Genomic DNA, 12,175 nt, shown 5'->3' with positions numbered 1-12,175 from the left:
AGCACAGTCATATTCCAAGGAATACCAAGGGACGATTTTCTCTGAATCACCATTAAAGTCTCAATTCCTTGTTTTCCTGGACAAGTTCCATTCCTGTGGTCCCCCCTCACCCAGATGATATGCCCTACCCCCATACCAGCTATTACCCATCCCCCTCACAGTGTGTGGTCAGGTCCCAATCTCAAATCTGAGTTCCTCTTAAACTCACAGGGGGTTGTACTGACATGCCAATTCCTTCATAGGACCACAAAGTGCACCCTGTTGCAACACTGTCTGTATATTGAGAGTAATAGGACTATGAAAAGAAATGAATATCCCATGCAATGCAATACATGAAAACTTTGTGCATTCATGCCCTTATGTTTGCCAATGTGAAGTTTATTGTTGCAATTAATATAATGTACATAGGCAACATGTTTGGCCCGGTACCTTCAAAGCTGCCCCTAAAACACCACTCAAACAAAGTACAACTTTTAGGCAGTTGAGTTTAGGCACATGCCATCAAACCAGTGACCCCTCAGTGCTTTATAGTTTTAGCCTGTGTCAATGATGACATCGACATGTAAAAGCTGAGCAGCAGTAATATGCAATGCTCAGTCTGATCAAATTCACATTTCAAACAAGTTAAATGGCATTATGCTTTAAAGCTATTATGCACTAACACGTGTGGACTGAATCCCCAGGAATGGCCCTGAGACACGTCAACGATTAATGGTTTGTGAATACTTGAATATAAGCATTTTTTAAGGACACTTTTGCAATAACTTCTTTACCCTTCTGGACCAATCTACATGAGCACAGATCAGTATTTATTTACACAAGCTAGACGAAATCTTGCGAGAGAATCGCTACGCTTGTGAGCTTACAGTCTATTAGGGCACAAGTGAACATCCTTTGTATTTGTTCACAAATCTAATAAAAGCTAGTGACAAGACATGTATACAATAAATAGCGCCACGTTTGACAACTCATCGTAATCATTCTTGAAACAAGACATCCTTGCGCCCAAGTTGTGCGCGTCTTTAGAGCGTGATATAAAACTCAAAGACCACGCGGATGAAATGTATTTCCTACAACGTCTGCTCCTTATTTAAATCAGTATGTTGAACTATATTTCATCAAGCAACAATTTTAGAGTTCCTTGGATCTACGTGGCTGGTGCTGGGAGATCAACCCCCACTCTTACTACAATGTAAGGGAAGCCATTTTCTGACGGTCGCCACGTGTACACTTTGAAGCTATGTAACAACATAACCGCTATAAATCTGCGATCAGACTTGCGTTGGACTGATCTGAATAGAATTTTAAGATTGTATATTTCGAGAGCGGAAAGAAATCCTTTGCAATAAAACATCCAAACACAGTGTGCACACACAAAAGGCAATGCAACAGTTGCTCGCTTCCTGTTGGTAGGCGGTATCCTTTATGCTAGGCCCTACTATCTCAACACCCCATTTTGATTTAGTTGTTGAATCTTCTCGTGACTCAGGTTCACGCGACATGGAGGTGAGCTTGAGAACTTCCGAGATGTCAGTGGAATTACAAATCCCCCCCCCTCTCTCTCTCTCTCTCTCTCTCTCTCTCTCTCTCTCTCTCTCTCTCTAGGATAACGTGCGGCCAAGTTCCCAAGAGCCGAATAAAAAAAGAGAACAGATACAGTAAACAGTTTAGATACACTAAAACCAGGCATTGGATAAAAGTGTTGCTACTTAGGATTCACTCCACCTCAGAAAATATGCCATATACTTAGTTGGCTGTAAAACTACACTAATGTAATATATTTTGCTACACCGCCCTGGTCGTGACCCACAGCTGACGATATCATGCACACAAAGGCGATTGGTTTGAATGCTCGAAATACGTGATTCATTAGCAACTTTGGCCATTTGCGTAACTGGCTGCAGGCGAACAAACGTTAAACCAGGCTATAGAGATACTTTTATCAGAGGGGGGTTGTTTACAAATATATAATAATATAAAATGTCAAATGACACCAATAAACGGCCTTTTTTTGTCAATTTCGCCTCATTGGAATCCGAAACACTGTTGCCACTGTGGAAACAAAGGGCTGAAAGAAATTTTTGCAAACGTGACACGAGTAAAACTGAAGCATGTGTGTGTGCCTGTATGTATGCATGCATGAAGAGTAGCCTATATACGTCGCAATATATAGAAAATGTTCACGTCTTTCCAAGCACAACCTTCAAACGCTGAGAGAGAGAGAGAGAGAGAGAGAGAGGACCGGCCCCTTCTCTAGCTACTCTGATACCACGTGGTTTCTTCTTTGCAAACACATTTTTTTTGTAAATTCGACTCGGTTTTAGAGGCGGTGCCATCGCCCAGCGGTAGGATCTGTGTGACAGTGCAGGGTACAGCTTTAGGTTGAGGGGCAGCGCGAGGAAATAATTTCTCCCGATCCCGCTATTTACTCGTACCACTATTCCATCGTAACAAACACCAGATTAAAGTGATATCATTTCAACACCGTACTGGGAATTCGCGAGGGTCGCTACAGTGAAGAATATTTGCCACTCGTCTGCAGGACTTATTCAGACTACAACGTAACAGTTAGTCGAACTTTCCCTTTTTATTTTGCAGTGTCTTGCTATTTGATTTCCCCCCCGTTTTTTTTTTTTTTTATTATTGTTTTTTTTTATTCCAACCGACTGGCATCAGATGATTTTGTAATCTGCGGGTGTTTTAGTCCCCTTTTGAGATTAACAACGTTTTGACGAAAAGTTTTGTTTTCATTTCTATTTTGGGGGGGATCATTAGAGTTTTCCGCGATGAACAAGCTATATATTGGAAATTTGAATGAAAACGTGACCGCAGAGGACTTGGTTAAAACCTTTGAAGATTACAAGATTCCATACTCCGGGCAGTTTCTCATGAAAACTGGCTATGCGTTTGTTGATTGCCCGGACGACCAATGGGCAATGAAAGCGATTGAAACATTTTCTGGTGAGTAAATTGGTTGTAATGGGCCTTTCGTAACCGGTTTACATCTTAGCCGGCTTTTCTTAAATAACGTACTTTTATTGACCTCCCATAACCGTTCTGCTCGTTTAGAATTCAATTAGCACTTTTTTAACTTCCTCAAAAAATGTGAGGTGTAAAGGGAAAGTGAATCAATGTTTCTACTTCTCGCCATTTCATTCAGGGCAATGTAAAGGTCTAGTGCAAAGGTGCTTGAGATAGTGAACTTTTAAGAACAAGCACTGTAAGCATTCATGCACACATCACTCACGACTTTACTTTCTTTGCCCTGGCAGGTTTAAAACGCGCAGTGTATTTGTGATTAATAACTATATAAATGTACCGTCATTCTGGCGACATGAGACTGTAGGACGTGGTTCTCTAAGCTCAGTCTTTAGGTTTAGTCCAACCTACCCTACACAGCTATAGAATCAGGTCCCACCCCTCCCCCTTTTGGATAATAGGCCAGTACAGCTAAAATGAAACACTTTTCATGTAGCCCCATTGAGTTAACAGGCATACTACAGGGGAATGTCTTTTTGTTTTTAATATATCTGGCCCAGTAGCATTCTGAAATACTGACTTAATCTGTCTTGCTGACCACAAAATATGTCTCCTCGGTTCTCCACATATGTAGCATGTGACGTGTGCTCTACATAGCACGAAGGTCGCCATGCCGAAAAGGACCATGTTAAAACTATCCACCTCATGAAGTCACGGTCAAGATTAATTCATCTTCAGCTGTTCATTTGATCGCTGTTAGGTCTCAAGTGGACAGGCACAACACATAATGCCCTACACGTATAGATTCTGTCATACAGTTGACTAAAATAGTTTGTAGCCCTAATCAGTGAACCTTGAGATTGTGCTAGGAATTTTGCTGTTTTTAAAAAGACAGGCCGTTTGTAAAGCAAGTTTTTGGGATGCATTAAACACACGGTCACTTTTTACACAGGAAAGTAGCCAATATGTAACAAAGCATAGCCTATATATAATTTCTGAGGGGTCAATTTGAAACATATATTAATCTATTAAGCGTGCTTAAGTTATGAGGGCCAGTTAATGTAAGTTGGTGGTCATATTTGTGAGTGGGGAGAGAAAAAAACAAACATTTGTTTCCTTTTTCCAGGTAAAGTGGAACTTCACGGCAAACGAATTGAGGTCGAACATTCTGTCCCTAAGAAGCAGAGGTATTTGGCTTTATCTTGAATAGTTGAACAATTGTTTGCTTTCTGCATATAAAAGCTGAATGTATGTCATGGCGGTGGTACAAATATTTATACTGTCACCAAACCCTCGCTGTGTGTTCGTTGTGGTTCTGTTTGATTGAAAGAGTTGTGTAATTGTTACCTTTTCAGACGTTCTTTGTATATGTACACGGATATTCTAGATTTCTCTAAATGTGGGATTCTAATGGGTGTTTTAGTTCTGGATGTTCAAGTGGCATAAGCCCTAATCATTCCACCACGTGCTGTTACTTTTATAGTTAGGCTTCTGCTACGCTTTATGACCAGCTCTATTCTCATATGTTCGAAATATTCTTGCGTATTTGTTTAAACATGTAACAACGATGGTCTCCATGTCATTTCAATCACTTGTCCTCTGTTGGTCAGGCTTTGGCCTACTGCGAGGCCTAGGCCTCGATGCTTGGTCCGTTTGAATGATTCATGCAATACCGAGTTTGTTTTCTAGTCCGATGGTTAAAGCTGCTATTGCGTTGGAATATTATCGATTTTCGTACTTTTGTAGGGTATTGGGAGTTTTCGACTCTGTAAACAAAACGTGCATATATAGGTTGTATGCTGTAAAATTTTAAGAATTGTCTGCATTTCTAAATTGCTTCGTTTCTGGCGACAGCATTGTTTAAAACGATACATCAGAATACAACTTTGGCTTTGAAATGAAAATTAGCGCCAGAAATGCATTTGTGCGTGCGTGCATGCATGCATTTGGGGGGCTATTCTCAGTTTGCATTGCGCGCAGCAGGCTGTTTGTGTGTCACAAAAAAATCCATCACCCAACTCAAACTACTTTCTTACCTCTTTACACCATAAACAATTTTTGAACAACCACCAGAGTTTCACCTGATTTGTGAATCGCTGACGTAGTGTTTTAAAATGTTGCACCCTACGAAAAATCTGTTTGACGGGAGGTGAGCCTTTGTGTGCGCAGATACATTTGTGCGCAATAATTGAAATTATGCCTATCATATGTGGTTGAATAAATCTGTGTCAGGTACTGTTTTTAAATTTACCAGTACTGAGGGCCCATTCATTGACTGGTTGAACCAGTGCTTTGTGTTTGACCCGGTTTACGCGCTTTATCCATTTGTGTGGTGCTGACGGGTGTTGAGGAAAAATGTTAGAAAAACTGTATCTTTTGCACACCTCTCGACGTAAATCTTAATATTTGACTAGGCCTACGTACAATAAAAGTTTGCAATTCAGATACATAACGTGTCAGTATTCAGTGCATGCCACATTTACTTGTGTAGCGCACTATTTTCAGTGTTATTATTATTATTTGTTGTTATTGCAGATACGCATTTTAAATTGACCACAATTAAATTGTATACATTGGGATTCGTATTGGGAGGCCAGTGTTACACTGATAGTGTGACACGTGGTCGCCATCAGTGTGAAGAGCAACCAACGTCAGCAATTGAGAAAATGGCGCACAATGTCGACCTCTGTCGAAGGCTCCATTTGAAAGCACTGGGGCATTAACATGAATAGGAGGAGATACATTTTTACACACCCTTTTGATAACGTTGTAACGCCATGTACACATTTCACAATCCGTGAGCTAATCCTCAGTATAATGATTAGGTGAGGTATTATACTTGAATATAGAAATATAGACGTTTTGCACTTTAACTCTAAAATGTTTGCCATTTATATGTTTATGCTGCAAACACTTACTTGAGGGACTTCTTTTTCTCCCTGTGTGCCTATGATTATTTTAGAAGTCCACTTTGGTGAGACGCTCTGTGGTTCTTTTGATTTGAAAATTCCATGTAACCAGCCTACATACACAAAACACAAACAGAATTGTGGAAAATGCATTAGAAATGTTAATTAGAGTGAAACTGTTTCTCGTAGCCATTTTGATAAATGTCTTTGCGGGGCTGGCCTCTGAGGTGCAGGATGTTTAAAAGCAATGCACGCCTCCCAGATTCTGCGTAAATGTTGTTTTGGCCCTTTGTTACACTGAATGCTTTGGAGCTGCCAGAGTCACCCAGACAAAATCAGACTTTTTTTTTTTTAAACAACACATATGTATGCCAGTAAGAAACACATTTTGCAATTGCTTTAAATTTGCATTAGTTCTTTTGGGAAAAAAATATGAATGCATGAGGAGTTAGCAGTGGTCAATAGATTTGGAGGGTGTGGAGGAATCAGAGCAGCTACTGTGCACACCCCTTGCATTTGGTAACATGGATCTGCCTTATGTAAGTGCTCCTAACTAAAATCAGAAATGTGTTTTGATGAAGACATCTCATTGTTGAAAGTCTTTGAAGGACACACAAAAAAATTTGGTCAAAAAATCCAGGCTACCAATATCTAGGGTTTAAGCATTTATTTACTTGGTCGTTTGTAGTAAAAGGTAGTTATTTGTAAAAACTGAACTTATACATGTGCAAGGAATACAGTGAAAACCATATAGGGTGTAGTGAGTAAGCCATAATGTTTTGAGCATAGAACTGTTGGGCTGGCTTTGTGTCTCATGCTTTGAGTTTCTCTCTGCTTTATGTAATTTTGCATTTGTATGACAAGACCATTTGCGATGGCTTGATTGGCCTCTTTTGAAGTTGTGAGGCAGGAGACAAGGGGAAGGGCCGCACCTTTATGACAACACTGAGTGATAAAGTGTAACAATGGCCCTTCCCCCCCTTCCTTCAGATGCTAATCTGCACGCTCCCTTTCCCTTGTTAGCACCTATCAAAATCCAAATGCAACAGGGTCTTCGCTGCTTATACAAAATTCTTGTAGACAGTATGACGAATAGTCTCAAAGCAAAGTAATTGCGAACTAGCTTAAATAATACAGCAGAGAAAATGAGAAAAGCTTGCGAGTATGCAAAAGGCTAGTGCTGTGCCATTTCAAAAATAGTTGATTGGTGTAGAACCACAACAGAAATGTATTTATTTTAGATGTAGGCTATTTGTGATTCTAGCCAATTAAATACTTAAACTAGAGTAACAGTTACCTAACAGAAATATCGTACTCCAACGTTGAGGCGAACAGTATCATATTAGTGGGATTGGGATTATTATTTCAATCCAAAATGATAGCCGTTCATCTGAATGCTTGTGTGTGGTCATGGATAGAAGAAAAAAAAATGGTGTTACTGTGCAAATTGAGAAACAGTAACTTTCTCTAAGTTTACTGATGTATGGAAAACCTGTTTATTGAGTGTGTTGGTGGGCTTTCCCTCTTGGTATGTTCTCATGATATACCTTAATGTTACTGATCAGTAAAGCTGCCTCATAATTGCACATATTCTTTTATTGCTAATTTTTGAGAAGGTGAGAGTAGAAGATCTTTAAAGAACTCTATTACTGATTAAAAAAAAAAAATCCCTATTTTTGTCTTGCAGTTAGGAAGTGTGTGACTGCTTTATTATAATACTGCTTTAAAAAAACAAAAAAAAAACAGGCTATTTAAAAGACATGGAAAGTACTGCAGACAGTGTCCACCAAATAAAAGGGTTGCTTTGGCTGAAGGAAAAACTTGCACGCTTATAACAGGGTATCTTTTCTTTTTTAAATAACTGCAATTTTGATGTTGACATTTAGTAAGGATCTGTGCGTTCAAAGAAGCTAGTAATAATAAAGATCTTTTCATAGTGGATTCTGTGAGAAATGGGGGGAAAAAAAGTGCTTGGGTTTTTATTTAAATGAATCATAGCATTTTACTGGGTAAATAATTGTTGCGATTGCGTGCTTAGGCACTCTGAAACCACACATGCTTCCTCTGTCTTCTCTCCCATGGTATTTCTCTTGCTGGCTCCCTCCCTTTTCTCTGTCCTTTTCTCTCCATCTCCACTTGTGATCATAGTACTACAGAAGGCAGGGGGAGGGGTCTTTACGAAGGAGGTGCGACCAATCAGAAGGCCAGGAACACCTGTGTGCAGTTTCTCAGAAGCTGTTGACGGTGCCGCACAAGAGGCCACCTCGTTCTCATTCTTTCTCTCTTGTTCTCTCTCTTTCACTAGCACGCTTGTATGCTTGCTGTCACCCCCGGCTTGCAATTTTACTCAATCGCTGTGTTTTTCTCATCGCTTATCTCTTATCTCTTTTCTATTCGCTTTTTCTACCTTTGTCCCCCTGTATTGCATTTGCTGTCCTTCTTTCATTTGCAGTAAGACACATGCATTTTTATTCATTTCCACATACACAGGATTTTTTGGCAGGCTAGCAGAACATACAGGCAGACAGTCATGTCAATTTGGTCATATGATGTTCTGCTCACTAGGCTTGCCTGAGCAGGAAGAGGGAGGAGAGTAGGGAAGAGGAGAGGGGGGGGTGTGGGGATTGAGGGGGATCGCACAGCAGCACTTCCTTGTGGGCTTCCCTTTTCTCCCGTTATGGAGGCAGATTCTCTCAAAACGATTCTTGTTTTGAAAAAGGCAAAAACAGATGGAAAAAGAGGGACAGAGTGAGTGAGGTACAAAGAAAAATCGGTATGTCACGTAGAGATGCTGAAAATGTGACGGTTAAATGTGCATTGTGCCTTTAAGAGCACCCCTCCCATTTGAACCCCCTACCAATGTGCCGCCTTCTCTCCCCCTTCCCTATTTTGAACCATCTGTGCTGTTTTTTTTAAAAGATCGAAGGCCCTTTACCTCTACAAAGGAGGCGGCTTTAAGTACCACAAACACCCATATGTACATGCAGTTGTATCTTTCCAAGGCTTTTAATATAAAATGAGTTAATTTTGCATAAACTGATGGGAAAATATAGGCTCTGATAAGATAGAAGTGTGTGTTGTATGTTGTACATTTGATTAAGGGGTTTCTCCTGCTAAGATTCTTTGATGTAGAGAGTGCCCGTGTTTGGGGAATTAATGGAGTTAGTGAGAGCTGGTTCTTGTTCACTGGAAGGTCAAAGAACTTGTAATAATTTAAGACCATTCTCTCTGTTACCATCCATTGAGAGCTTTCAGAAACCCTCTTTCAAAGATGAATGTTGATGTCAATGGACAGGAGAATGACAGAGTCTTGCTACCACAAGGCATTGTGTGTGTGCATCATGAACAGGTTGGCATGGGACTTTGCTTGAAGTTCAGACCAACGGTTGGCCACATTTTGTAGCGTGGCTGCCCAAGTAGTGGGACAGGGCTCAGGGTTTTCAGTCCAGGAAATCATGCCAAATTCAGATTCATTCTATTAATCTTTGACAGCATATCTCTTAAATGGAAAATACTGCATTGCTTTGGAAAGCTTATATAATTGTTATAACCTCTTGTTTCCCATAATTCTTTTAAAATGTTCTTGTGATCTAATCAATAGAAGTTATTGAAGCTTTAACCCTCTGGTGTATCGCAAAGTAGGCATGCACTTGGTGACTGGCATCCATTTTTAGTAAAGGGGGTCAATTTGTCATGTATGAAAAATACTGAAAATCAAAAGAAACAACTGATAGGAGTGTACTTTTACTGGGTGTACACCAGGGTTCCCATAGTCATGGAAAACCTGAAAATATCAGGGAATTTTGAAAGTTTGGTTACCAGGTTTGGAAACGTCATGGAAATTTCTGTAGTGAAATATATATATATATATATATATATATTCTTTTTCTTCTGCCTGAAAATATCAGCTAGTTATATGAGATACATTTTTCTCATATGTAGATTAAAAAACGTACTCACTAGACATTGAGACTTCTGATTCGTGATAGGTCAAAATGATTCACAAATTAGTCTGAACAATTCATTAGCACATTGGTCTGAATCAACTTAATTAAAAAAAAATCCGTATCCAAATGGCTGGAAAGGTTATGGAAAAGTCATAGAATTTCATTGGTCAAAAAAGAGTGGAAACCCAGGTACATGATTTTCATGTTACTATAGCGTACAGTTGGGTGCACACGAAGATTTTTAGGATCCTTTACTATTGTTGCTTGTTAGACTGTACAATATAATCCCAGTGAGATCTTGTGTAAAAGTCATGTACAACATTATTTCAGACTGCATCTGTTTCATCACATCTGGCCGTCTTATGAGCAGTCACACTGCATGACAGCTAAGCAAAATGTCTGACACTGCCAGAGCTGGTGTAGAATTGGGGGAGACAGGTGGGCACACATCCCCTCAAATGCTGTGAAGGGGTTACCCCCCCAATCATGCATCTGTCCTTGTTTATATTTTTTTTATCAACGCTGAAAATAATGTCGTATGAGATATCTTGCAATTGCCTGGTTGTGAGTCTGTCATATTGAGACAAAAATCTGAAGTACCCCCTCTGTTGTACCAGTTGGTATCTTCCAACTAGATGGCTGTGTCACGTGGTACCTGTTACTTTTCTCAGCGCTGGCCAGGATGCATGAACTCAGTCGTTTATTATTACTAGATGAGAATTTAAAAAAATGCTTTTATAGATAATGCTGAGTTGGATTTTCATTCGCAGGTATGAATTCTTGCAATTATCAGTTTTTATTAAAAATAACTATCATGGGGACCTGGGTAGCTCAGCGAGTAAAGACGCTGACTACCACCCCTGGAGTCATGAGATCGAACCCAGGGCATGCTGAGTGACTCCAACCAGGTCTCCTAAGCAACCAAATTGGCCCAGTTGCTAGGGAGGGTAGAGTCACATGGGGTAACCTCCTCGTGGTCACTATAACGTGGTTCTCGCTCACGGTGGGGCGTGTGGTGAGTCGTGCGTGGATGCGACAGTCAATCCACACATTTTATCACATGGCTTGTTGAGCGCGTTACTGCAGAGACATAGCACGTGTGGAGGCTTCACGCTATTCTCCACGGTAACGCACTTAACAAGCCACGTGATAAAATGAGCAGATTGACTGTCTCAGACGCGGAGGCAACTGAGATTCGTCCTCCGCCACCCCGGATTGAGGCGAGTCACTACGCCACCATGTGGACTTAGAGAGCATTGGGAATTGGGCATTCCAAATTGGGGAGAAAAGGAGAGAAAATCAGAAAAGAAAAAAAAAAACTATCCAGTGTAAAATGTCTCCAAATGGATATAAAGCATTCTTAGATTTAAATGCGGATGAATGTTGAATTCGGTTTTGAAGCGTCAAGCGCCTCCTGCAGGAATAAAACTCACAAGACAGTCAGTGGCTGACAACCTGCAATTTTGGTCTGAAGGTCTGTAACCCACACAAAACTTTCATACAAATTTAAAAAACATGAAATACATCACATGAGTCATATGTGGAGTCAGTGAAGATGTTAAAGGTGTCCATAGTAATGATCGGTTGTTTTTCATGGTGAGGAAAGCAGACAGGCATTTCAGATGATCAGGAAATAATTGTAATTTTGTGAAACATTAATCCTAATGCTTTTTCTGAATGTTTGATATGATACAGTTTAAGAGTATGCATTGAATTAGGGATGACAGGATTATACAGTTTTACTATTTACCGTGATTAAAAATATCAGAATCAGAAAATATCACGGTTGATTCAACCATAAGTATTTAGAATCAGAAAAACCATGAAATGTTTTATTTACACGTGGCAAAAATGTTATATATAATTTATAAATATATAATAGAGTTTTTCGTAAGATTTTGTAAGCCTAAATGGAAAAACTCTTGTGCCTGAGTGGGTACTGGAGCTGTTGCTATGGTTATGGACGGTGGCGGTGTGGTGCTTTAATGGCCAGGTGTCCTGAACTGAACATGAACTTTCAATTCACGTGAAACTGAAACTTAAACACACAAATTCCAAAATATAACAGAGGAATCCGATCCACCAGATTCATATCCATCAAAAAGCTACTTAAATTGGCTGTTTGGCAGCATTTAAATGACTGACTGAAGACGACGGATGTAAAACAAGCAGACAGAAGTCCTAGAAAGACACACATTCTACAAATGGGACAGGATGCTCTACTAGTCATCCAACAACAAACTAGTAAGTTTAATATTTTTAGCTGTGGTGATTTGAAAGTGATAAATTAAAGATGGCACTTTTTGTAATGTTTAAGCATGCTGACAGCGTGCGGTCGCT

At 39.9% G+C, this 12,175-nt stretch overlaps 1 protein-coding gene across 1 annotated transcript in view; it reads left to right on the top strand.

The window, feature by feature from the left end:
- The first annotated feature begins 2,333 nt into the window (after positions 1–2,333).
- The window catches only part of igf2bp1 (insulin-like growth factor 2 mRNA binding protein 1), a 57,108-nt gene continuing 47,266 nt past the window's right edge, over positions 2,334–12,175 (top strand). The window contains exons 1-2 of the mRNA XM_051713932.1: positions 2,334–2,961; positions 4,106–4,166. Of these exons, the coding sequence (XP_051569892.1) occupies positions 2,787–2,961; positions 4,106–4,166 (236 nt within the window). The 5' untranslated portion in view covers positions 2,334–2,786. The remainder of the gene's footprint in view (positions 2,962–4,105; positions 4,167–12,175) is intronic.

Source organism: Myxocyprinus asiaticus, chromosome 13 (assembly GCF_019703515.2).
Source record: "Myxocyprinus asiaticus isolate MX2 ecotype Aquarium Trade chromosome 13, UBuf_Myxa_2, whole genome shotgun sequence".
In the NCBI taxonomy this organism is placed as follows: domain Eukaryota; kingdom Metazoa; phylum Chordata; class Actinopteri; order Cypriniformes; family Catostomidae; genus Myxocyprinus; species Myxocyprinus asiaticus.
The sequence above is the reverse complement of the archived record's forward strand: the minus strand, read 5'-3'. Positions and strand labels throughout refer to the sequence as shown.